Genomic DNA, 27,778 nt, shown 5'->3' with positions numbered 1-27,778 from the left:
GTGCCTCCGATGCTGCTGAGGCAGCCATTTTCCTGGAGTCCACCACATAGGAAACCATGGAACTGCGGGGACTCTGGCCTTTCACAAAATGTTGGCAGAGCGCCCGCAGAAGCACCGGAGACACCTGCAGCGGCGCGCCGCACATCCGAACACCCCCTCATCCCAACCTGCGGCTTGCAGCAACACTCCACTCTTTCCTCCTCCAGCCACGACCCTGGGACCCTGTTCCACTGCAGCCAGTAAAGTATATCCACATTATAAGACGCACCCCCATTTTCCCCCAAAATTTATATTAATTGTATACATTTATTTGCACTTTGCAGTGAGAAATAAGTATATGATCCCCTACCAACCATTAAGAGTTCTGGATCCTAAAGACCAGTTAGACTCTCCAAATCAACTCGTTACTAGTGATGAGCGAGTATACTCGTTGCTCGGGCTTTCCCGAGCATGCTCGGGTGTCCTCCGAGTATTTTAGCGTGCTCAGAGATTTCGTTTTCATCGCCTCAGCTGCATGATTTGTGGCTGCTGGCCAGCCTGAATACATGTTGAGATTCCCTTACAAACAGGCAATCCCCACATGTATTCAGGCTGTCCAGCAGCCGCAAATCATGCATCTGCATCGAAGGAAAGTAAATCTCCGAGCACGTCAAAATACTCGGAGGTCACCCGAGCATGATTGGAAAAACCCGAGCAACGAGTATACTCACTCATCACTACTCGTTACCTGTATTAAAGACAGCTGTCTTACATAGTCACAGCTGTCTTACATAGTCACCTTTATAAAAAGGCTCCTGTCCACAAACTCAATCTGTCAGACTCTAACCTCTACAACATGGGCTAGACCAAAGAGCTTTATAAGGATGTCAGTGACAAGATCATAGACCTGCACAAAGATGGAATGGGCTACAAAACCATACGCAAGACTCTGGGTGAGAAGGAGACAACTGTTGTTGCAATAATAAGAAAATGAAAGAAATACAAAATGACTGTCAAATGACATCGATCTGGGGCACTATGCAAAATCTCACCTCGTGGGGTATCCTTGATCATGATGAAGGTGAGAGATCAGCCTAAAACTGCATGAGGGGAACTTATTAATGATCTCAAGGCAGTTGGGACCACAGTCACGAAGAAAAGAATTGGTAACACATTACCCTGTAAAGGTTTAAAATCCTGTAGTGCCTGCAAGGTCCTCCTGCTCAAGAAGGCACATGTGCAGGTCCGTCAGAAGTTTGCCAATGAACACCTGGATGATTCTGTGAGTGATTGGGAAATGGTGCTGTAGTCAGATGAGCCAAAAATTTAGCTCTTTGGCATTAACTCAACTCGCCGTGTTTGAAGGAAGCGAAATGCTGCCTATGACCCCAAGAACACTGTCCCCACTGTCAAGCATGGAGGTGGAAACATTGGAAACATGTTTTGGGGGTGTTTCTCTACTAAGGGAACAGGACTACTTCAATGCATCAGTGGGAGAATGAATGGAGCCATGGACCATAAAATCCTTAGTGACAACCTCCTTCCCTCTGCCAGGACATTAAAAATGAGATGTGGCGGGGTCTTCCAGCAAGACAATAACCCAATACATACAGCCAAGGCAACAAATGAGTGGCTCAAAAACAAGCACACTAAGGTCATGGAGTGGCCTAACCAGTCTCGAGACCTTAATCCCATAGAAAACTTATGGAGGGAGTTGAAGCTCTGAGTTGCCAAGCGACAGCTTCAAAATCCTAATGATTTAGAGATGATCTGCAAAGAGGAGTGGACCAAAATTCCTCCTGACATGCGCAAACCTCATCATCAACTACAAAAACCGTCTGACTGCTGTGCTTGCCAACAGGGGTTTTGCCACCAAGTATTAAGTCTTGTTTACCAGAGGGATCAAATACTTATTTCTCATTGCAAAATGCAAATAAATGTATATAATTTATAAAATGTGATTTTCTGGATTTTATTTTTTATATTCTAACTCTCAATGTTAAAATTAACCTACCCTTAAAATTATAGGCTATTCATGACTTTGGTCAGTGGGCAAACTTACAAAATCAGCAAAGGATCGAATACTTTTTTCCTCCACTGTATGGCAATCAACAGTAAATCATCATTATCTAAAAAGTTGACAACTCCTTGAAAAGTAAAAGTAACAACTTTAGCTGATGGAGAGTTACAATGTATATTGGGACTTATGTGAGGCCAAACGCATTGCAATTAGTGTGTTTAATTGCAAAAGTCTTTTGGTTTTCTGTAGTCCGTCGTTAATATGTAAGAAGATGAGACGAGACAGAATCAGCGGTGTGTGGTGCCCTTTAAGGCTGGAACTATCGGGGCTGTCACCACTACTAGTGGGGGAGATTTCCCCTAGGAGGGAGAAACCATCAGGTCAGACAGCAGGGAGCGTGGGGTACTTAAGGGGGCCTGAGCGTGGGAACAGAGCAGACTTGGCGGGAAGCTGACAGGAGACGGTTGACTCCGACTCCCCTGCTTCCAGACCTCCGCATACTGACTTAGAGATTACCCCTGATGCTATTGAGTTACAGTCTGTGAGCAAACCCTTGGATACTGTTGTTTAGCCTGGGATACCATTGGCACAACCTAGAGACTACTCTGAGAGACCGCAAACTGTTATGGATAGTGCACATGCTTGCGACCCGTGCCTGGCGCCATTCCTGGGACATTCTTCCAGAGGATTGTTTCCACGTCACAGCGCATTAAAGACAAAGAGGACTGAATCCTTCAGCACTGTCGGGCGACAATGCTATTCCTTCATGCGGAACAGAGCCAGAGACTTTATGTGCCATTTGCGACGCCGCCGGGAGATATTCCAGCCTTCCCCCTGCCAGAACTTCAACCGATAAGTTCACTGTTTATTTTGCATGCTCTTGTTACCCTTTTTCATTGCCTCCCTGCGAGGATTATTGATGTGATCGATTGTTTAGTAAAAACTGTTAACCCCTTCTCTGTCTCCGGTTACTCACTGCACTAGACTAACTGCTTCTCCCTCTTACAAATATACGAGGGGTGTTCATTAAAGATTTCTCCTGACCCACTTCTATTTATCACAGGACACTGAAGCTGCAAAAGTCTCTATAGGTTACAAGCCAATTTGCAACTGAGAACTGATAACAGTGTTGATTTTACAGGTGCGGAAGTGGTGTGAGGTTTGATAATGGAATCCGTTGAATTCAGAGCAGACAAGTTCCTTTACTTGAAAGGCCGCACACCAATGGAGACGTTCGATGAGATGAAAGAGGTTTATGGTGATGATTCCCCATCATATGATTTAGTCAAGAACTGGTATCGTCAATTCAAATGTGGTCGGACTTCGGTGCAAACAGCTCCAATTCCAGGGCGACCCCACTCTGCTATTGATGAACACTCCATTCAGCAAGTGGAGGTCACCATTTTGGAAAGTCGACGCAAAACCATTCACCATCTATCCCAAAATGTCAAGATTAGTGTGGGATCTGTGGAAAAAAATCATCCAATACCATCTTCAAATGCATAAGGTATCCCCCCTCACTGGGTTCCCTGGCTGCTTACACCATTCCAGAAGCAGGAACGAGTCGAATGCTCTCAGGCTCTATTGACGATGGGCCATGGAAACCAGGAGGACTTTTTCAACAGACTGATCACACAGGATGAATCTGGGTCCATCACTATGATCCTGAGACTAAAGTCCAGTTGATGCAGTGGAAGCATCATGCCTCACATCCTCCAAATAAAGCACGTGCCCAACCCTCAGCAGGCAACGTCATGCTCACAGTATTTTGGGACCAGCATGGAGCAGTATTGATGGATTTCCTAGCAAAGGGTACCATGATCAATGGGGCATACTGTGCTTCACTGCTGTGGAATTGCGGGGGGGGCGATTAAAACCAAGAGACACGGCATGCTCACCAAAGGTGTCCACCTTTTGCAGGACAATGCACCAGTTTACAACTCGCAAGTTGCCCAAATGGAAGCATGTGCCTGTGGCTATGAAATTCTACCGCATCCCCCTTATTCACCTGACTGCGCACCATCAGACTTCATCCTTTTTCCAACAATGAAGTTATTTTAGAATGGCAAGCATTTTCCAGATGATGTGACTGATTTCCAAAGTCTCAACGTGGCTTTTGGAGCTAAGTGTCGACTTCTACAAGCGAGGTGTTTACAGTTGCGTAAAGAGAAGGAAGAAATGTGTGTACCTAGGTGTCCCTAGGCTCTTTAAAGGGTCAACATTGACTTTTAGGATTGCTACCTTCAATAGGTGGCACTAGAGTTCTAGTCCTCTTCCTCTCTGAAGAGACAATTTGCATAATTAGGTGTCCCTAGTGGCACCTATGTAGAGAAGGACTAATAACTTTGCCAAGTTTCAGTGCTCTCAGTCCACAGGAAGTGGGTCAAGGGAAATCTTTAATAAAAGGTATGCTACTGTACCGCTTTGTGGTTTTAGGCTGTACCAGCGGGTAACGGTAACAGTGACTAAGGGGATAAGATGACCAAGATTTTGCCTTTTACTCCCATGAAGAATCTGGATAAGAGGAAATGCGTTGGGAGTGGCGTTACCTGATTGAACATATGCATCACCTTATGAATTTGTTCGTCCCTTTCAGTGAAGGACGGGGTGAGATTGTTCCATATTTATGTCTTTTGCCTGCAATATAATGTTTAGCATAGGCCTTTTCTCTTTTTAGGTGCTGGTATAAGCGGATTATAGAGGATAAAACCAACATTTTATTTGGTCTATTATGCTAATGAGGTACTTGAATGTGATATATGATCTTATACTGGATAAAACCAGGTTGATTTTGGCCCTTTATGCTAATCGGGTATTGCAATGCTTTATATGACTTTTCTATTATCTATAGCATAAAATTGCTTGGTGCAGTTGTATGTGTAGCACTATTTGTATTATACTTCTTTTCGCCTTTTTTGGGGTGCACTGTTGATTTGATTTCTTTGGTGAATTATTTATGAATGTTCTGCAAAAAGACTTTTTAAATTTATATATTAAAAGTTATATTCTATCCCCAATTTGCTAATACTATTGACTCTATTTGGAGGATATACATCGCTTTATTTTTAATAGGACCGCAAAGCACGAACTGGCCGGCAGCTCTCACGACCCGAACGTGACAGCTTCATATACTTCTATGAAATCTCCAGACATATTCACCAGAATGCCCAAAAGGTGTGATTTTTGGAATGCATATCACCTGTATACACCCTTCAAGCATAATTTTTCAATATAACTGGAAGAGGGTGTGACAAAAAGGATGAAAATCCCCAATTTTCTGTGGCATTTTTGAAGGAATGCTGCCATCTACTATCCAAATGGGAACCTGCAGAACCAACTGGAATAGAACGAGTTTCAGGAGGAACAAATTTGGATGGAACACTATGCCAGATGACCTTTACGATGCAGTTCCTCAGTATAAAAGGCCAAGGTGCCAAAACGGGAGCTGATTTGGTGCCAAGCACAGGGACGGACAGGACATGTATCAAGGAAGACTGAGATTGGGGTGCCAGGCAGTTACAGGATGCACGAACCAGCGGCTTGTGCTGGGCATTTAAGTAAAACCCAGGGGGCACCAAACGAGTCACGGTATCCAGATGACATTGGTCAAGGCCCAAAGACCAAACCTGCAGCAGGATAGTTCCGGAGTTTAGACTATGCCGGTCAAGGCCCAACCTAAGACCACACCTGCGATAATCAGAAACATGAGCTCAGATGGCGACAGTCAAGAGCTAAGGTCCAGCCCTCATCCCATTACGAATGAGAGACACGCGCAGTTGACCAAGCACTGAAGATCCAAGAGGAAACTATGCTGGGGGGTGGATGCCTGCAGTGATGAATGGGAGGCACTAGTGAGCCGGGCTGTTGCTCCCAGCAGTGATGTACAGTACAGGTGTCTGTTTGGGCTAGTACAACAGACAAGGCAGGGGCCGGTTGAAGGGAAGGAGGACCAACAAGCCTTCTTAGACTTTGTCAGAGGACCTTCGGCCTAGATGGAAGAACCAGAGATCCCAACTAGGCAATGTGATAGAGGAAGAAACAGTACAGTGGACTCATGCTACCGGGATCACCAACCCTGCTAGAAAGTTCTAAGAATATACAAGAGACTGTTAAAGGTTAGAGTGAACCTGAGGAGTCACTGTATATCTGATATATTTCATGCTGTAATTGCCCCGTTTGTGCCATTTATCCTTGCTATAGTTACAGCAATTTCTTGCCACATTAGGGAAATAGGTTACTTCCGCCTTGTCCCTGTCTGTGTGTTGCATCCAGTCACCTTCTTACACAACTGTGGGGTGTATAGGATTTATAAATACGAGTTATTGTCAGATGTATGTAAGGTATTTGTATATTTGTATATCTTGGGGATATGTCCTATTCAGTATAGTATGCAATTAGCAAAAATGATGTATGAGTGTGGGGGGGGGTCAACAGATTAAAATCTGTATGTAACTTTTATACATTTTACAATTGTATAAATTATTTTTTTTTTCATTATTGAATTCCAGCAATATTATACAATTCTAAAATCCAATATGAGTTCATTGTTTTCTCAGTTATTTCCTTTGCATGTTTATTGTACGGATCAGAGTACACAGTTTATCTTTCTTGGCAAAAAAAGGATGTAAACCTCACATACAAGACTGGAAAGCAGAAAACACATGTAATGGCTGGGATTACACACATTTACAATAAAAACAGGTAAATAATAACAATGATACCTTAAAAACCAAAGCAACTCTGCAAATATCAATGTCCAAACGATGGGCTACACAAATGTAATGCGGTACTGCTGGTAATTTCTCAAGTCAACAACCACAATTTGTCATTGGTAGGTACTTTTAATATGCGTACTTGGTTCTATAGGTAAAGCTAGGGTCATACTTGCTTTAAAAAAAAAAAATGAATTAAAAATAAAGCCGGCCTAGTTCCATAGCAACAAATCAAAGAGCAGCTTCCATGCTTCGTGTGTGTCAAAATAAAGAGGACAGAAAAAATAATTTGATCTGATTTGTTATTTTTGGCAAAATGGACAGTTCTCAGATATTTTTGATCACTGGGGCTCTTTTTTAAATATTTCATATTTATCATGAAAATAATTCTTACTTTATTAATGGCCTAAATGTGACTGAGATGTGTGATTCCAGTATTCCACATTGTGCTGTACACCGGTGGTCCCAGGGTTCAAATACATGTTGATCAACATTTATAAAGCCCAAATCAGAGCATTTCACCTCTTTTACCACTGTAAAGTTCCTTGAAAAGTCCCACCAATATAGAGGCTGTTGACAAGTAATGCAAGCATTGATGGAGTATTCTATTAAAAGGGGTTGTCCACAATTAAAGACAATTTTTTTATTTTGACTTAAAATGTATGGATATGGTACTAAAACTTATTTTTGCAATTGTGTCTTATTAAAAACCGTTGCACTATATGACGGCTATATTATGCACACTCTATGGCTGACTGCAGAATGAGTTAACTAATCCATCAGTGAGCTTGTTCTGATGATCTGAGGACAGTATTTGCAGCCCTTCAATCTGTACTTTTTATCTAAGGTACTCCTGTGATGCCCAGCCACAGATTGGGCTTCATAGGAGACAGCGATTTTTGCTATATAGTGGCATGTAAAAGTTTGGGGACCCCTGGTCAAAATTACTGTTATTGTGAACAGTTAACTAAGTTGAAGATGAAATGATCTCTAAAAGGCTTAAAGTTAAACATGAGAAAATGGAAACGGTCTTAGGAGCGCAGGAAAGAGACTCAGACAAGAGATGGGGTTAAACCATAACACGTTTCGACGGAGGATCCGTCTTCATCAGGTGGAAGTTTCCACCTGATGAAGACGGATCCTCCGTCGAAACGCGTTGTGGTTTAACCCCATCTCTTGTCTGAGTCTCTTTCCTGCGCTCCTAAGACCGTTTCCATTTTCTCATTGCCCCTGGGTTGCTTCCTAAGCGCTCCTCTATGACCGCTTATCACTGACTCTTAAAGTTAAACATGACACATTTCCTTTGTATTTTAGGTAAAAAAAAAAAATTACATATACAAATAATTATTCATCTTTTACATTTTAAAAATTACAAAAAACAAAATGGTTAATTTATCTCATGGCCCTTTTTTCTTATGGGCAAAAGGCCACTTCGGTATTAAATTTAAACATATTTTGTAATGGTAGGTACCATGCAAAAAAGTGAAGTGAAGGAAGTCAAAAGAATAAATTAAAATTATTATCATTATTAAATAACATTAAAATATGAAACAAAATTAAAAAGACAGGGTAATCAGCCTCCAAATAGGAGGGGGATGTTCCGTGACAGAAGACAGAATATAAGTTGTATATTGCAAATGCAAATGAGTTGCACATGAAACTTATAAAAATGTGAGGAAAATTTCCCAGACATATACTAGAAACAGGTAGCCAAAAGGGGGGGGGGGCTACTTGGTGAGGACAATAGTATGTAATTGTTTTCTACTACCAAGTTTTGTGAAAACACATATGCTGCTCAGTAAAGATGGGGGAGACAATATATAAACTGACATGAAATGGTTCACCAATATTGATAATACAAAGGTTCATGAAAAATGTATTTGAAGAGACTTGCAAGTATATAATGCAAATAAGTATGAGAATTTTACCTGCTAGTAGATGGGTGCTCATAAGAGTGCTGCATTTACCCTGTCTTTTTAATTTGTGTCATATTTTAAGGAAAGCTTACAGCCTGCAATAACCATTCTGCCGCCTCACCACCGCCCGAGCTTCCGCCTCATCACCACCAGAGCTGCTGCACCCCAGACCATCTGTCTCTTCCCCACTATCCCGTAGAATGTAAGTCTGCAAGGACAGGGTCCTCTCCCCTCTGTACCAGTCTGTCAATGTAAATTTGTTTACTGTTAACGATATCTATTACTTTGTATGTAACCCCCCTTCACATGTACAGCACCATGGAATTAATGGTGCTATATAAATAAATAGTAATTATTGATATTTAATAAAGATAATAATTTTAGTTAATTCTTTTGACTTCCTTCACACAATTATTTCGAATGGTACCTACCATTACAAAATATGTTTAAAAAAAGAAAAAATGGGTAAATGCTATTTGTAGCCAGCCAAAAATCTTTCAAGTCTTGTTTGAGGGATTTTTATCCATTCTTCCTTGGAAAAGTCTTCAAGTTCTATGAGATTCTTGAGTTGTCTTGCATGCACTACTATTTTGAGAGCTAGCCACAGATTTTCAATGATGCTCAGATTAGGGGACCGTGAGGGCCATTGCAAAACCTTCATCTTGCGCCTTTGAGATAGTTTATTGTGGATTTTAGTGTATTTAGTATCATTATCCATTTGTAGAAGCCATCCTCTTTTTAACTTCAGCTTTTTACAGATGGTGTTAGGTTTGCATCAAGAATTTGTCGAAATTTCATTGAAACCATTCTTCCCTCTACATGTGAAATGTTCCCTGTACCACTGACTACAACACAACCCCAAAGCATGATTGATCCACCCCCATAATTATTGGTTGGTGAGATGTTTTTTTTCTGAAATTCTGTGCCCTTTTTTCTCCACACACCCCTTTGATCATTGTGGCCAAAGAGTTCTATTCTAACCTCATCAGTCCACAGGATTTCTTTCTAAAATGCATCAGGCTTGTTTAGATGTTCTTTTGCACACTTGTGATGCTGAATTTTATGATGAGAACGCAAGAGAGGTTTTCTTCTGATGACTCTTCCATGAAGGCCATATTTGTGCAGGTGTCTCTCACAAGTAGAACAATGTACCACAACTCCAGAGTCTGCTACATCTTTCTGAAGGTCTTTTTCAGTCAAGCATGGGGTTATGATTTGCCCCTCTAGCAATTCTACAAGTAGCTCTCTTCCAGACCTTATCTTGACCTCCACTGTTACTGTTAACTGCCATTTCTTAATTACATTTTGAACTGAGGAAAAGGCAACTTGAAAATACTTTGCAATCTTCTTATAACCATCTCCTCCATTGTGGGTCTCCACAGTTTTCATTTTCAGAATGCTATGCAGCTGCTTAGAAGAACTCATGGCTGCAGATTTTTGGCTCAAGGTTAGAGGAGGCTGGGTTTTTATAAACTGGGAAATTTGCATCACCTTGCCTTTCCTAATTATGATAGTGAACAAGTCATAACTAACAGGATAATTAAGGTCTGAAACCTTGGTCAAAGTTATCTGAAAACACAAATCTCAAAGAGTTCCCAAATTTTTGCATCAGACCATTTTCCCTTTTGTAATTTTTAAAATGTAAAAGATGAACATTTTTTTTTGCCTAAAATACAAAAGTAAATGTGTCATGTTTAACTTTAGGCCTTTTAGAGATCAATTAATGACCAAGCCCCTCAAGGTACTCAAAACCACATTCAAGAAGTTTATTAACCCTCCTTGTGCTTCACAGGAACTGAAGAAGCATGGAAGGAAAAAATGAACATTTAACTTTTTGTCACAAAACTTTTACTTCAGACCCAATTTTTTTTTATTTTTACAATGGTAACAAGAGAAAATGGACCCCAAAATTTGTTGTACACTTTCTCCTGAGCATGTTGGTATCCCATATGTGGGGGAAAACCACTGCTTGGGTGCACGACAGAGTTCAGAAGTGAAGGAGCACCGTTTGACTTATTGAACGCAAAATTGGTTGGAATAGAGAGCGAACACTATGTTGGGTTTGGAGTGCCCTTTATGTGCCTAAACAGTGGAAACCCACACAGTGGGCCACATTTTGGAAACTACACCCCTAAAGGATTTTATCCAGAGGTATATTGTGTATTTTGAACCCACAAGGATGACACAGAATTTGATAACATTAGGTCGTAATATGGAAAAAGTTCATTTTTTTTAACAAAAATCTTGCTTTAGCCCCAAATTTCTCACTATTGCCACAGATACCACAAAGTAGACCCCAAAATTTCTTACCAACTTTCTAGCGAGCGCACCGATGCCCCACATGCAGTCAAAAAGTTTTGTTTTGACAAACGGCAGAGCTCGGAACAGAAGGAGCACAATGTGAATTTTATATAAAGTGCTCTCAGTGAGAGAAACAAAATAGGAATTGCCGAAGTTCAGTGCCCCCATATTGACCAAGAGGAACACATCCTTGCAATGGGAGAAGATGCAAAACCTGCTTTCATATAGAGACCAAAGACAAAATCCAAATTCCCAACACACAGCAGGACTATAAGATCCCTGGGACATTCACATGTTCCTCTTTCAATGTGGTGTATTTAATTCTATGCAATATATAACCTGTGGGTGGCCTCTATGTTGGAGAAACAGGACAGAGACTGAGAGCAAGGATGAGGTATCATCGTCATATAATTGCAGACAAAAAAACCCATTTACCTGTGGCTAAACATTTCTGTGATCCAGGACACAACAAACAATATAAAAGTTGTCATTTTAAAAGGCAATTTTAAATCACAGACACACTGGAGGGTGTGGGAGTACAAATTCATTACAATCTTTTGATTCTATTCACACAGGACTCAATTTGTCAGAAGGTTTTATGGCCCGTTACCATATCTTAGCTATTTCCTCCAAACAGCCCTTTGATCTCACAGAACTTTCACATCACTGATGTAATCTTACCTAATTAAGGATTCTCTCTTGAAAGTTCAGTATTTGTTTATTGAAATGTCCATGTATCACACCAGCATGTGCTTTAAACTGTATATAAATAAGGTTTCTTCAAATATTTTGTTATATGAGCCTGATGAAGGGACGTAAGCAGTCCCGAAAGCTTGCTTTGTAACATCATTTACTATTATTTGTTAGGCATTAAAAGGTATCATACCCACAAGATTCCTATTTTGCTTCTCTCACTGAGGGCTGTTGTGAGTTCATTTTCCCCTTCACCATTGAGGTCTGATGAACTCCCTCTTCTGGTGAAGGAAGGTAGTGAGGCTGATTACCAAGCACCTGAGCAGGATGATGATGACTGGGTGACTGGAATTGCTGACTGGATATAAGGCAGCCGACGCCCTTCTGCCTTGCTGGTGATTTCTCAGAGGGATTCTAGGAGACCAGTCAGATTCCTGCTCCTCAAAAGCTAAGTTTTCTGCTCTGCTTTTTGCATTTGTGTTTTGGTTTTGTTTTGCCTTGTTTTTCTGGATTTCTGCCATTCCCTGCTGGGGTGAGCTGAATTCCTTCTGCTCTGTCTTTAGAAAATACCTGAGTACTGATATAGTCTTTTTGAAGCCTAGCGTCTTCAGGGCTTTTTTCCCTATCAGTCTGTTGGCTCTTGTTTTGATAGGGTTTTGGCGGATTGCAGACAGCAGCTTTTCTATCCTGTCCTATTTAGTTAGCTTGGGCCCCATCATTTGCTCAACCTATCTTTCTATCTGTGCGAGTGTTTTTTCATCTTGCTTCATCGTCATTATATGTTGGGGGCTGCCTATTGCTTTGAGGTCTGCTCTGGGGCAGTGTAGATTTCCCTTTCTGTCTTTAGGCTATTTAGTTCCCCGGCTGTGATCGAGGGGTCTAGGGCACCGTAGGAACCCCCCACGGCTACTGCTAGTTGTTGTTGATAGGTTCAGGGGTCTGCAATCCGATAGCTGCCAACTTCTCTGGTTTTCTGGACTTAGCTAGTATTTCTGTTTTTGCCTCCTACGGTGACTCATTCATAACAGAGAGCACTTTATATATTTTTTCTACTGGCTAACATGGTACCAAACCACTTTTTTCGTTTTACTAAATGTGAATTTTGGAACACAATTTTGGCTCTATTTGGAATAGATCATCATATTTGCCGAGACTGTGTGGTTCAAGAGACCCCATAAATGTCTTTTTTTGTAAATTATACCCTGTAGTGTATTTATCTAGGAAGGTAGTAAGAAGTTTGATACCACCATTTTTTGTGCAGCTGATGCAACACAAGTTTGAAAAATTACAATTTGCATTTTTTACACCCTCTTTTATGACTCTTTTTTTGTACGTTCTGAGGAAAACACCTCAAATTTGATTTCAATAGTTTTTCAATGTTCAAAAATACATCAAATATGGCACTAATGTGCCAAAACAACCAAACATCTACAGAATCCGCAAAGTATTGTCTGGTACAGGAACATCGGCAAGAACCATGCAGTAAAGCTCTGCAAGTCTCCGGATATCCTCGGACTCTAAGGATTTTTCCTGTGCCATCGAGTCAAATATGAGACAATAATTTTCTCCTGGAACTGGAGAAAAATGAGCGCTCCTTGGGATTTTTTCTACAGGACAAAACTATTGTAGGTTGCAATCTGGATGAGGTAGATTGATACACTTTTATACCAGAGTCTGATCTTACGCTTCACCAGGTATGGTTGAAGCACCTGGTCTGACAGGTCAACGCCACCCATGAATTTATTGTAATCTGTGATGTAGATTGGTTTCTGTTTGTCCCTGGTGGCACCCCTGTCTCTGACCGTCACGGTGATGTCTGCATGCAGTGTGGTCAGCATGTAGACATCCTTCCTGTCATTCCAGTTCACTGGAATGTTGGTCGCTTGCAAGTGAGAATGACACCCCCTTCTCCAAACGTCTGGACACCAACTGTGATGGAAACCCCACTAGGTTTTTCCTGACTGTCCCACAGGCCCCTGTATTTGCAGCGCAGAGGGATTTGTATAGTAAGATGCAGTTTGGGGGGCTAATTAGGCGGTCCCTACCTTCATATATTAGGAAAGTGGATGTGTAGCCTGACGTGCTCTCACACATTTTATAGAGTATTTGGCTCCCTTGGAGGGAATGAATGGACATAATGACAGGAGGCCCTTGCAAATAATCAAGAACTGGTCGACTGCCACATTTTGCTCCGGGGTAGAGGAATTTAGAAATTTATGTTGTAGGAGTGAAATTAGGGGTCTCAATTTGCTTAGCTGATCATAGTTATATAGTTATGGTCAGTTCTTGGGGGGGGGGCTTGGGCATTATCACTAAAATGGAGGAACTTAATTAGGGCTTCATAACGGGCTCAGGACATGACAGCTGCAAACAAATTGGGACTGTGGACAGATTTTGTTGCCCAGTAAGAGCGGAGTGTGATTTTTTAAAATTTTTATTTATTTACATAAAAAAGTTTTATATTGGGGACATTTGTGGGGATCCAGGAACGGGAATGAAAGCAGTAAATTTTTGGGAGATATTTTATCGGGCATATAAATTGGTTTGGTGGGCAATCAATTGTAAGACCTCTGGGGTAACGAAAATTCGAATAAAATCAAAGGGACTAAAACTGGTGACATTAATTTTATTCCAGGGGCTGCTAAAAAACGGGGAATTTGAAGGGAAATGATCTGTTATAATACCACAGCAGTGGGGGGACTGCGGTACTTTGTCCTGCCTCTGAAGCTTCACCAGTGATGACTGACTCCACTACCATGGAGTCAGAAGCAGGAGGGGGGCAGGTGGATCACGGATCCAGTTCCTAAGGTACCGTGGGGGACTCGGGGACCCAATTTTGCTCTTTTCTGATATGTTAGATCATATCAAAAGTCTGATTTTAAAATCAGACTTTGTTATGTGATCGCCGTTATTCGGTGAATAACGGCAATCACATGACAGGAGATCGTAAAAAACAGCCCTGATCATGTTCTCTGGGGTGCGGACATTTTCATGTAACACTACAAATCACGGACATGTCGATGAAAAAATAATAATAATAATAATAATAATAATAATTTTAATAAAAAAAGACTTATCTTGGAAGAAAGAGAATAAGCAATAGCACAAAAATGAAAATTGGTCTTGGTGATAAGGGGTAAAAAATACACCCTTGATATGTTTTGTGTGTCTTATTAGGTTTTGCTATATTTCTCTTTCACATATAATGGAAACCTGCACTAGCCGTTATTAGATCATGAGCTTTTTAGGTCATATGGAACAGGAATGTCGAATAGACAACTAGCTATATATATATTTTTGTGTAGTCTAAATATCTATCGCCTGGAGTAGTAAACAGCCTTAATCCTTAATCTAATATATAAAGCTCAAGTGTGTGTATGTATGTGTGTGTGTGTATGTCCAGGATAGGCATCCGCACCGTCGCAGCTACAGCCACAAAATATGGCACAGTCACACGTGTGGACCCCGAGAGCATCCTATGTTGTGAGGCGAAATTTTAACCCCGTGCGTTCCAATTCACCAAACAATTTTGCCCCATCTACAAAATGGGGAAAAAGTGTGTGTGTATCAAGCCCCGCCCCTCATTATGATGTCATAATGGTTGCCATGGCGACGCTGATGTCATCATAGGTTGCAAGCCCCGCCGCTCATTATGATATCATAATGGTTGACTATGGGATGGAGGATGTGTGATGGGTATATGGGCACTGGACTATGGGATGGAGGATATGTATGATGGGTATATGGGCACGGGACTATGGGATGGAGGATATGTATGATAGGTATATGGGCATGGGACTATGGGATGGAGGATATGTGATGGGTATATGGGCACTGGACTATGGGATGGAGGATATGTATGACGGGTATATGAGCACAGGATTATGGGATGGAGGATATGTATGATGGGTATATGGGCACGGGACTATGGGATGGAGGATATGTATGACGGGTATATGAGCACGGGATTATGGGATGGAGGATATGCATGATGGGTATATGGGCACGGGACTATGGGATGGAGGATATGTATGACGGGTATATGGGCACGGGACTATGGGATGGAGGATGTGTGATGGGTATATGGGCATGGGACTATGGGATGGCGGATATGTATGACGGGTATATGAGCACGGGACTATGGGATGGCGGATATATATGATGGGTATATGGGCACTGGACTATGGGATGGACGATATGTATGATGGGTATATGAGCATGGGACTATGAGATGAAGGATGTGTGATGAGTATATGGGCACTCGACTATGGGATGGCGAATATGTATGATGGGTATATGGGCATGGGACTAGGATGGAGGATGTGTGATGGGTATATGGGCATGGGACTATGGGATGGAGGATGTGTGATGGGTATATGGGCACTCGACTATGGGATGGAGGATATGCATGATGGGTATATGGGCACGGGCCTATGGGATCGTGGATATGTATGATGGGTATATGGGCACGGGACTATGGATTGGAGGATAATTATAATTTGCTATAACTAACCACAGTTAGTTACTATGCCCGGGCAGCGCCGGGCTCTTCAGCTAGTATACTATAAATGATCAGAAGCAAATCACTTTATGCAATCAATTACGTAAATGTAGATGTTCATCTGTTTGTAAAAATAATTTATACGTAGACTACCGGTCACGTTTTATCCTGTAGATGTCATTATTGTTACAGGCATCCACAGGAATTTTCGTACAGATTAAGCCAGAAATCTCCACGGGCAGTGATGTTCTCAACATCACAAGATGCGGTGTGTAAATATTGAAATATTTGGAATAATATTTGTTTCTATTAAATGTCATTTTAGATTAAATCCAGCTCCGAGCTGAGTCACCTCCTGACTACGTCGCCATGTAATCTGCTCTGTAAGGGAATTTCTTGCATATTCTACATGAACTGTAAAACAATAAACTGGCGTTTACGTGGACGGTTTCTTACTTATTTTAACCCCATAAGAACCTGCTTTTTTATTTTTTCCTTCAAAGCTAAAATTCTTTTAGTTTTCTGTTTACAAACTTTACAAGAACATGTTCTTTTGAGGTATGAGCAGTAATCTTTATTAGCCTCATTTTAGGACATATAATAAATCAACACTAACAGATATAAACACTTGAAATAGATCACTCTGTCTGCAATGACTCTATATAATATAGGAGTTTCACTTTTTGTATTGAAGAAATGAAATAAACTAACTTTTTGATGATATTCTAATTTTGTGAGAAGCATCTGTATGTACATACACACATACTCAACCAATATGTCCAAAAGTTAAAGAGGGCTCTTCTGAAAGTAATATCACCCATATATCCTGAAATGCCTATGGGAATATGAAGAGATCACGAATCCAATAATAAAAAATAACTTTTATTTAAGGATAATGAAAAACACAATGGAAACCCAATAAAAAGCAAAACACTGTCAAGAGGACACCAAGCTTTACAAAACAACAAGAGCAATAATGTATGTAAGGGCATATCACTTAAACAATCGTATCAAGAGCTTGTAAACATTATAATGCCCAATAGATATAATTTTTATGGCACTAAAAATATAAATAATAGTATATAATACTACTTTCATGATAAACATGATCACAGCGTTCTGGTGGCAAAGGGAAGCATCGCGCAGGGAGGGGGCTCCCTGCGTGCTTCCCTGAGAACCTCGGAACGCGATGTGATCACGTTGTTCCGAGGGCCTCCTCCCTGCAGGCCCCTAGATCCAAGATGGCCGCAGAGTCCTTCTGGGTCCTGCAGGAACGTGGCTTGTCAGTGCCTGCTGAGAGAAGGCACTGGCAAGCCTCCTGCACTGCCTGTCAGATTGCTGATTTGACACGGTGCTGTGCAAAGTGTCAAACCAGCGATCTGACACTATAGAGTGATGTCCCAACCTGGGATAAAGTAAAAAAGTTTAAAAAAAAAAAATTAAACACGTGTAAAAATATTTTTTAAAAATTCCTAAAGAAAAAAAATATTGTTCCAAAAAATACATTTATGTAAATAAAAAAAACAATAATAGTACACATATTTCGTACCACCGCCCTGTAAAACTGTCCCACCAGTTAACCCCTTTAGTGAACCCCTTAAAAAAAAAAAACAAGACAAAAAACAATGCTTTATCATCATACCGCTGAACAAAAAGTGGAATAATACGCGATCAAAAAGACGAACATAAATAAACATAGTACAGCTGAAAACATACAGCGTCATCAGCGAAAAAATAAAAGTTATAGCTTGCAGAATAAAGCGATGCAAAAATAATTATTTTTTATATAAAATTGTATAAAAGCACCAAAACATAAAAAAAAGATATAAGTGACGTATCGCTGTAATCGTACTAACCCAAAGAATAAGACGGTTTAATCAATTTTACCACACGCGGAATGGTAGAAACGCCCAATTCATGAATTGCCGTTTTTGTTCATTCTGCCTCCCAAAAATCGTAATAAAAAGCGATCAAAAAATGTTATGTGCCCGAAAATGGTACCAATAAAAACGTCAACTCGTCCCGCAAAAAATAAGACCCACATGACTCTATGGACCAAAATATGGAAAAATTATAGCTCTCAAAATGTGGTGATGGAAAAACAATTTTTTGCAATAGAAAGCACCTTTTAACATGTGAAAACAAAAAGCAAAAAACACAAATATCCTGGACTAAAAAGTAAAAAATAAACTGCAAATAATGCATAAAGGTAATAATAATAATAAGGGTATTTAGTAAACATAATTTTGATCAAAATAATGTACAAGCCATCCCGCCACGTCACGGCAACCCTTGTGGGACAGTCCCTACTCTAGTATTTAAAACCTTTTCACTTGCCAAGTGAGGTGAATGTGAACAAGGATCGAGCGGCTGAACCTTGGCAAGTGAAAAGGTTTTAAATACTAGAGTAGGGACTGTCCCACAAGGGTTGCCGTGACGTGGCGGGATGGCTTGTATATTATTTTGATCAAAATGATGTTTACTAAATACCCTTACTATTATTATTACCTTTATGCATTATTTGCAGTTTATTTTTTACTTTTTAGTTCAGGATATTTGTGCTTTTTGCTTTCTCTGGTTAATGGTCATGTGTTAATATGCACTTACATTGTGCATACACATTAACTTACTTTCTCAGTTAAGATTTTTTTTTATTACCTTTTAACATGTGACAGCTGCCAAACATAAAACCCCGCTATAAATAATAAATCAAACCCCCCTTTATCACCCCCTTAGTTAGGGAAATTTATAAAATGAAAAAAATGTATTTCCATTTTTCCATTAGGGTTAGGGTTAGGGTTAAAGTTAGGGTTAGGGTTGGGGCTAAAGTTATGGTTGGGGCTAAAGTTCGGGTTAGGGTTGGGGCTAAATTTAGGATTAGGATTAGGTTTGTAGTTAGGGTTATGGTTGGGATTACGGGTGTGTTGGGGTTAGTGATGGAGTTAGAATTGGGGGATTTCCACTGTTTAGGCACATCAGGGGCTCTCCAAACGCGACATGGCGCCTGATCTCAATTCCAGCCAATTCTGCGTTGAAAAAGTCAGACGGTGCTCCTTCCCTTCCGAGCTTTGCCATGTGCCAAAACACTGGTTTACCCCCACATATGGGGTATCAGCATACTCAGGACAAATTGTGCAATAACTCTTGGGGTCCAATTTTTTCTGTTACCCTTGGGAAAATAAAAAATTATGGGCAAAAATATCATTTTTGTGGAAAAAATATGATTTTTTATGTTTATGGCTCTACGTTATAAACTTCTGTGAAGCCCTTGGGGGTTCAAAGTTCTCAACACACAACTAGATAATTTCCTTGGGGGGGTCCAGTTTCCAAAATAGGGTCACTTGTGGGGGTTTCCACTGTTTAGGCACATCAGGGGCTCTCCAAATGCGACATGACGCGCCCGCAGACCATTCCATCAGTCTGCAATCCAAAACGTCAATACTTCCCTTCCGAGCCCCAATGTGTGCCCATACGGTAGTTTTCTCCCACATAAAGGAAATCAGTGTACTCAGGACAAACTGGACAACAACTTTTGGGGTCCAAATTCTCCTGTTACTCTTGGGAAAATAAAAAATTGGGGACTAAAAGATCATGTTTGTGGAAAAAATGATTTTTTTTATTTTCAGGCTCGGGCGTTATAAACTTTAGTGAAACACATGGGGGTTCAATGCTCTCACCACATATCTAGACAAAATCCTTGGGGGGGTGTAGTTTCCAAAATTGGGTCACTTGTGGGGGGTTTTCACTGTTCAAGCACATCAGGGGCTCTCCAAATGCGACATGGAGTACTATCTCAATCCAGCCAGTTTTGCATTGAAAAAGTCAAAAGGCGCTCCTTCCCTTCCGAGCTCTGCCATGTGCCCAAACAGTGGTTTACCCCCACATATGGGGTATCAGCGTACTCAGGATAAATTGCACAATAACTTTTAGGGTCCAATTTCTCCTGATACCCTTGGGAAAATAAAAAAAAATGGACCTGAAGTAATTTTTTTGTGGAAAAAAGTTAAATTTTTTTAAAACATTCCAAAAATTCCTGAGAAGTACCTGAAGGGTTAAACTTCTTGAATGTGGTTTTGAGCACCTTGAGGGGTGCAGTTTTTAGAATGGTGTCACTTTTGGGTATTTTCTATCATATAGACCTCTCAAAGTGACTTCAAATGTGATGTAGTCCCTAAAAAAAAAAAAAAAAAAAATGAGAAATCGCTGGTCAACTTTAACCCTTATAATTTCCTAACAAAAAAAAAAATCTGGTTCCAAAATTGTGCTGATGTAAAGTAAAGTTAGAATTCTGACCAAATTGGCTGATTCTTAGAACATTTGCAATTTTCCTTTTTACTTTATTTACATAAAAATGCTAATCCTAGACTTACTCTAAAGGCCCCGTCACACACAGCGAGATCACTGATTTTGTGATACAACAGCGATCTCGCCAGTGACCTTGCTATGTGTGACACGCATCAGCGACCGCCTCCCCCCTCCCGCCGGGTATCGCTGATCATGCAGGAGTGTCCTGGGCCATTTTTTGATCGTTGGTCTCCCGCTGGCCAGCACGCATCGCTGCATGTGGCAGCGGGAGACCAACGATCAGCGAGCTCCCAGCGCTGTAAGCAGACGCTGGGAGCTGGTATCCAGGGTAAATATCGGGTAACTAAGCGCGCACGTCGCTTAGTTACCCGCTGTGTACTTTAGATACCTGCGTGCTTGTGCTGGGAGCTGGTATCCAAGGTACACAGCGGGTAACTAAGTGATGCGCGCTTAGTTACCCGATATTTACCTTGGATACCAGCGTCCTCGCTGGTCCTGATAGCTGGTGAGTCTGCCTGTTTGACAGCTCACCAGCAATCATGTAGCAAGGCACCAGCGATCCTGACAAGGTCGTATCATTGTCGGGATCGCTGGTGCATCGTTTAGTGTGACGGGACCTTAAGCCTATCTATACTCACATTTGTGTCATGGTCTTCTGGTCTTAAATGGGGTTGTCCAGTGAAGATCCATTGTGTAGGTGATAACTTACCGTTCAATGGGGGTCAGTCCATTAAGATATGCACCAATCAGCAATATTATCCTTGGCATGGGAAATTTTATCCCAGTTGCAAATGCAGCATCATGTCAGTTGCAAAACCCACTTAATTAAAGGGGGTTTCACAAGAAAAAAAGTTCATTTTATTAAATATATCTTACAATTGTGGAAGTTATTTTTATTCTATGTGTTAAAATTTAAAAGTATACATACAAGACAGCACGTGATTATAGATGCCAGGGTAAGGTTTTTCATTACAAAAAACAGCATCTACGATCCTGTGCTGTAATGCCTGTATACTCTCTTTTGCTTCCTCCCCCGCCCAGGAGCTGTGGTATGATCAGATCATGTTCCTGTATGGTCAGACACAGCCATTACACAGCACACAGCAGGGGCACATTATCATGCAGTGTGGGGTGCAGCACGCAAGCATCCCATAAGCAAAGCATCACAGAAGCTAAGCATCAGGAAAACGGCAGTTATACATGGCATGGAATTAACATTCATCTTCTCTCTTCACACACGTAATCAACTGAGCCACCCTGCATGTATTTCACTCCATTCACTGCTAGCAAGCAGCCTGAATGGTACAACTTCCCACCTCTGCTGCCTCTATTTTCTGCTGCAATATATCCAAATGGTACAACTCTATACTTCTGCTGGTTTACCATTTTGCTGCATATTTTAATGTGCTTGCTAAAGCTTTGGTATAATTCATTTGTTGCACTGTATGTAATACTTACTGCTTTAGATCCATGACTGGGGCCTCTCTAGATCCTATCAGGTGGAAGGTGCTATAGCATATTGACACAGCCGGGTCTAGTGCCTTTGATCATCTAACCATCCCCTGGTGTGCTGGCCCCAGCTGCCAAATTATACCCAACCAGCTCCCACAATTCCTCTCTCCTGACCCTGTAGTGTGGCCTATATATGTAGTAGTTCCTAAGGGGAAGCACGCAGTGTGGGGTGCAGATGCAGTGTGGGGTGCAGCACGCAAGCATCCCATAAGCAAAGCATCACAGAAGCTAAGCATCAGGAAAATGGCAGTTATACATGGCAGTTAATCAGGGCAGGAGTCAGGTAACCCACACTTTGCTCTCCCCTTTAACCATGTGCTTTATTTTTGTCCTCCTGTGTTCCCTTGCCATCCACATTCACAACCCTATCCCCCCCTCCATCAGGACTCATACACATCAGCCCCTCTATACTTCCCTTTCCCATGTACAGCTCCGATGCACTCCTCACCTTCCTGAGAAACCTCAGCCCATCTTGCCCAAACACATCACAGAAACAAACTACTTACAGTTCCAACAACTATTTGCTCTTTATCTTCCTACTCCTACTGATTTCAGGGGATATCTCCCCCAACCTCAACCCCTACCTTACCTTGTATTGAAACCATAATTATTAATATTACTTGCACTCCCTCATCTCCATCTTTTAATTATGCCCTCTGGAATCCACGGTCTGCTTGTAACAAGCTTCCTTTCCTACACAACTACTTTCTGAACAACTCTCTTAATCAGTTGGCCCTCACTGAAACCTGGATTCAGGATTCTGACACTGTCTCTCCTGCTGCCATTTCCTACGGTGGCTTACAATTCTCTCACTCCCCGAGACCCACAAACACACATGGTGGTGGAGTCGGCATACTCCTGTCCCCACAATGCACTTTCCAGGTCATCCCCCCAGTCCCATCACTCTTATTCCCTTCTTTTGAGGTCCACACCATCAGGCTCTTCCGTCCCCTCCCCCTCAGGGTAGCGGTCATATACCGGCCCCCAGGCTCACCCACCCACTTCCTTGACCACTTTTCAGCCTGGCTGCCGCACTTCATGTCCTCAGAACTTCCAACCCTCATCCTGGGAGACTTCAACATCCCCATTAACAGCCCTACTTCCACATCTGCATCCCAGCTTCTATCACTAACCACCTCTCTAGGCCTCTCGCAGCTCTCAACTTCTGAGACACACAAGGACGTTAACACCCTTGATCTGGTCTTCGGCCGGCTGTTCAATCTCCCACCTAAATAACTCACCGCTTCCACTCTATGACCACAACATTCTCTCCTTCACGCTCACAAATCCTCGCCCACCCCAGCTCACTCCTACCTACCACACAGTCAGAAATCTACAAGCCATTAACCCTCAGACACCTTCAGATTCCCTACACTCATCACTGTCCCCAATCTCCTTTTTCCTGTCCTAATCTGGCTGTTCATCACTACAATGACACTCTTAGAGGCACCCTTGACCAAGTAGCTCCCCTCACCCTCAGAACCTCCAAGCACAGAGTAAAACAGCCCTGGCTCACATCGCAAACTCAACTTCTCCAGCGATGCTCTAGGAGTGCTGAATGCCTATGGAGAAAAACCTGCACACCAAAAGATTTCATCCACTTCAAATTTATGTTAAGAACCTATAACGCTGCCCTTCACCTCGCCAAACAGACCTACTTCACCACCCTGATCTCCTCACTAGCCAACAACCCCAAGAAACTTTTTGACACTTTTCACTCCCTCCTCAGGCCAAAAGCACAGCCCCTATCACAGACATTTGTGCTGATGACCTGGCCTCCCACTTTACAGAAAAAATAGATAATATCCATCAGGAAATCTGCTCCCAAACACCAAGTGCTGTGACTCCCATCCCTTCCTACATCTCCCCTGGCTCACTTTCCACGTTTGATCCCATCACAGAAGAAGTAGTCTCCAGACTCCTCTCTTCTTCTCGTCCGACTACATGCACTACCGACCCCATTCCCTCACATCTCCTCCAGTCTCTCTCTCCAGTCGTCACAACCCACCTAACTACAATCTTTAATCTCTCCCTCTCCTCGGGCATTTTCCCATCCTGCTTCAAACATGCCATTGTTACTCCATTACTAAAGAAACCCGCTCTCGACCCATCCTGCACAAACAACTACAGACCAGTCTCCAATCTCCCCTTCATCTCTAAACTTTTGGAACGCCTAGTTTACTCCCGCCTTACCCGTTACCTCTCCACTCACTCCCTTCTAGACCCTTCTCAATCCGGCTTCCGCCCCCTACATTTGACTGAAACTGCACTCATCAAAGTGACCAATGACCTTCTGACAGCAAAACGTAACGGTGACCACTCTCTGCTCATTCTTCTTGACCTATCTGCAGCTTTCGATACTGTTGACCACCATCTCCTACTCTCTAGGCTCCAGTCACTAGGCATTAAGGACACTGTTCTCTCCTGGTTCTCTTCCTATCTTTCTGACCGCTCCTTCAGTGTTTTGTTCTCTGGCTCCACGTCATCTCCTCTTCCTCTTGCTGTCGGGGTACCTCAGGGCTGTCCTTGGCCCCCTTTTCTTTTCTCTCTCTACATGGCCCCAACTGGACAGACCATCAGCGGATTTGGCTTTCAGTACCATCTTTATGCTGATGACACACAACTATATACGTCTTCCCCTGACCTTACCCCCACTGTACTACAGAACGCCAGTCACTGTCTGTCCGCAGTCTCCAATATCATGTCCACTCTCTATCTGAAAACTCAACCTCTCCAAAACTGAACTTCTTCTGCTCCCGCCGTCTACTAACCTCCCTAAATCTGACATTTCCCTCTCCGTGGGTGGTACCACAATAACACCCCGGCAGCAGGCGCGCTGTCTGGGTGTTATGTTTGACACCAATCTCTCCTTCACATCCCATATACAATCTCTTGCCCGCTCTTGCCTCTTACACCTAAAGAACATCTCGAGACTTTGTTATCCCTCGAGACCGTGACATCTCGCGGTCATTCGTGCAAAGGATCACTGGGACCAGAGCGTGGAGAGAGGCAGGATGGCTGAACGGGACGTCGGAAGGTGAGAATAACAAAATTTTTTATTTTGATTCTATTTTTTACAGCGATGGCAAGCGATGCCGGGCGCTCGGCATCGCTGTGCTGATCGCTGGTGAAGCTGTCTGTGTGACAGCTCACCAGCGATCACATAGCGACTTACTAGCGATCCTAACACCTTGATATCGGTGTCGGGATCGCTGGTAAGTCGCTTAGTGTGACGGGGCCTTAAGTGTGCGTGTGTAGCCCATTCACTATCTCCATCCATCCTTCACTCCCTCAAGATGGCTGGACCATCATTGTAAATATACAATTGTAAATACACACCTGTACTTTGTATCTCCCTCACCTCATTGTAGATTGTAAGCTCTCACGAGCAGGGTCATCTTATTTTGCTTTAAATATTGTATTGTTAACGTTGTTACTTATGACTTGTGTTTTGAAACTGTTAAACTGTAAAGCGCTGTGGAATATATTGGCGCTATATAAAGATTATTATTATAAGATTATCTCAGTACAGGAACATTTTTGTAATCCATCCAATTGTGGAAGTTATTATTCCACGATCTATTAATTACAATTTTAAATTGTTTGTGAGACATCCCCTTTAAATTCTCTATGGGGCTGCTGGAAAAAGCCGAGCACAATGCTCAGGAGCCCCATTGACTGAGTGGAATGGGGAGCTAGTGGGGGGTAAGGAGGAAGGGGTCAAGTACTGCTGCTTCATTCTAACAGGTGTTTAAAGTATCTCATTCTGATGATCAGTACAGGTTCTTGAATAGGTGATAGTTTGTTTTCATTGGACAACCCCTTTAATGGAGCCATTACAGGTATGTCAGATCCGTTTTCAAATGTATCTCAACTAAAGCTTTATTTTCTAAGGCAAAATTGCACTTCATTCTGCCCTATTCTTGCTGAAAAAAAAAACAACAAAAAACACAGGTAGAAAAGATAACCCCGGCACACTCGTTTGAATTACGAGAAAACAATGCACATAGCTGCTCTTAATTTTTATTTGAAGCGGACCAAAAATGAAAAATACAGACAAAATTATCCAACGTTTCGGCTCGCAGGCCTTTATCAAAGAATTATCTGTAATGATAAACAAATCTTTCAAAACCATGCAAATATTCTTATGCACTCAAAAAAATAAAATGATAAAAAAAATAATAAAAGGTCCATATAGTACATTCAAGTATCAAAATCAATTACACATTATAACATAAAAATTGTCAAAATACAATGTAATATTGTGAAACATTTCCACAAGAGAAGGTGTACATATACAAATATATTTTTTTCTCCACCCCAATATATAAGTATCTCATAAGACAAGATTAATATACTTTCTCTACTTTCTCTATGTGTTTTTGCTTCATAGTAGGTGACTCTTATAGGTCACTATTGAACGTTGATCCAGTCAGCATTTAGGACCCGTTTGTCTTCTATCTATTTACAGGTATTGAATACAATTTGCATTAATCTTGTCTTATGAGATACTTATATATTGGGGTGGAGAAAAAAATATATTTGTATATGTACACCTTCTCTTGTGGAAATGTTTCACAATATTACATTGTATTTTGACAATTTTTATGTTATAATGTGTAATTGATTTTGATACTTGAATGTACTATATGGACCTTTTATTATTTTTTTATCATTTTATTTTTTTGAGTGCATAAGAATATTTGCATGGTTTTGAAAGATTTGTTTATCATTACAGATAATTCCTTGATAAAGGCCTGCGAGCCGAAACGTTGGATAATTTTGTCTGTATTTTTCATTTTTGGTCCGCTTCAAATAAAAATTAAGAGCAGCTATGTGCATTGTTTTCTCGTAATTCAAACGAGTGTGCCGGGGTTATCTTTTCTATTAGTATTTTCCTTACCCCTGAGCACCCACTTTATTGTGGTGAGCACCCCATTACCTATACTAACAAAAAACACAGGAACATAAAGTCCAAACATTGCATTCACTTACCGTCCTCTCTATGATTGCACAATTCTGGAATAATCAGTTCTCAATACGCATTTAATAGAATTATACAAATATACATACAGTACTTTTGTGTTGGAATATATTTGGAGCAACAACTCCATTCCTTTCTGTCAGTATTCAGTTCGTAGATTTGTATGCTGTTTATAGAGATAGAACAAAAAAAAACTCCCAGAGGCTCACACAGGGAGAGCATGTGACTGTATTTCCTGTTTTTCCTGTGTCTGTGTATGAGAGAAGCAGCCTGCTGTAGATGCTGTACAGATAGAAAACACACAAATGATTTATGCCTGATCTATTAAGCTTATCATATATTGTTCCCGATTGTTCCTGAAAAAAGAAGTTCTGTTGTCACATGCTTGGAGAGTATCCTGCCAACATTTTGACATTTAAATTCTTACCTATGACATCAGATGCCTTCAAAGATTCCTTCAGGTACAAAACCGAGATTGCTGCACTACCTGCAATAAAGGGATTTATTAATATAAGCATATTTCCTAAAATATTCTCAATTCCAAGCTCCAACACAGTAAATCAGATCTGATCCAGACCGTTATAAACACATATTTGTACTGTAGAAGAAAAGTGAGACATGTTTGTCCCTCTACTGTTATCTTTCATCAAAACAAAATATAACAGTAGAAAAACTCCTGAAAAAGACATTTTTAAATTGTTCTTCCATTTATCTAAACTTCTCATACCAACATAAAAAATTATTGAGGATTATAGTTTTTTTTTTTTTTAAATTTCTTAATTTCTCCGTTTAACTTTAAAAGGGTTGTAACTAGAGTTGAGCGATACCGTCCGATACTTCAAAGTATCGGATCGG

General features: G+C 41.3%; 1 protein-coding gene across 2 annotated transcripts in view; it reads right to left on the bottom strand.

Annotated features, from left to right (window-relative positions):
• NIPAL2 (NIPA like domain containing 2) overlaps positions 1-27,778 on the bottom strand; it is a 220,127-nt gene that overhangs the window by 117,609 nt on the left and 74,740 nt on the right. For both annotated transcript variants that reach the window (XM_073550473.1, XM_073550474.1), the window contains one exon: positions 27,351-27,410. In XM_073550473.1, the coding sequence (XP_073406574.1) occupies positions 27,351-27,410 (60 nt within the window). The remainder of the gene's footprint in view (positions 1-27,350; positions 27,411-27,778) is intronic.

The sequence above is a fragment of the Dendrobates tinctorius genome, unplaced genomic scaffold (genome assembly GCF_039654945.1).
Source record: "Dendrobates tinctorius isolate UK_male_01 unplaced genomic scaffold, ASM3965494v1 ptg000165l, whole genome shotgun sequence".
NCBI classification, from domain to species: domain Eukaryota; kingdom Metazoa; phylum Chordata; class Amphibia; order Anura; family Dendrobatidae; genus Dendrobates; species Dendrobates tinctorius.
Note: the sequence above shows the minus strand (reverse complement) of the source record. Positions and strands in the feature narration are given on the sequence as shown.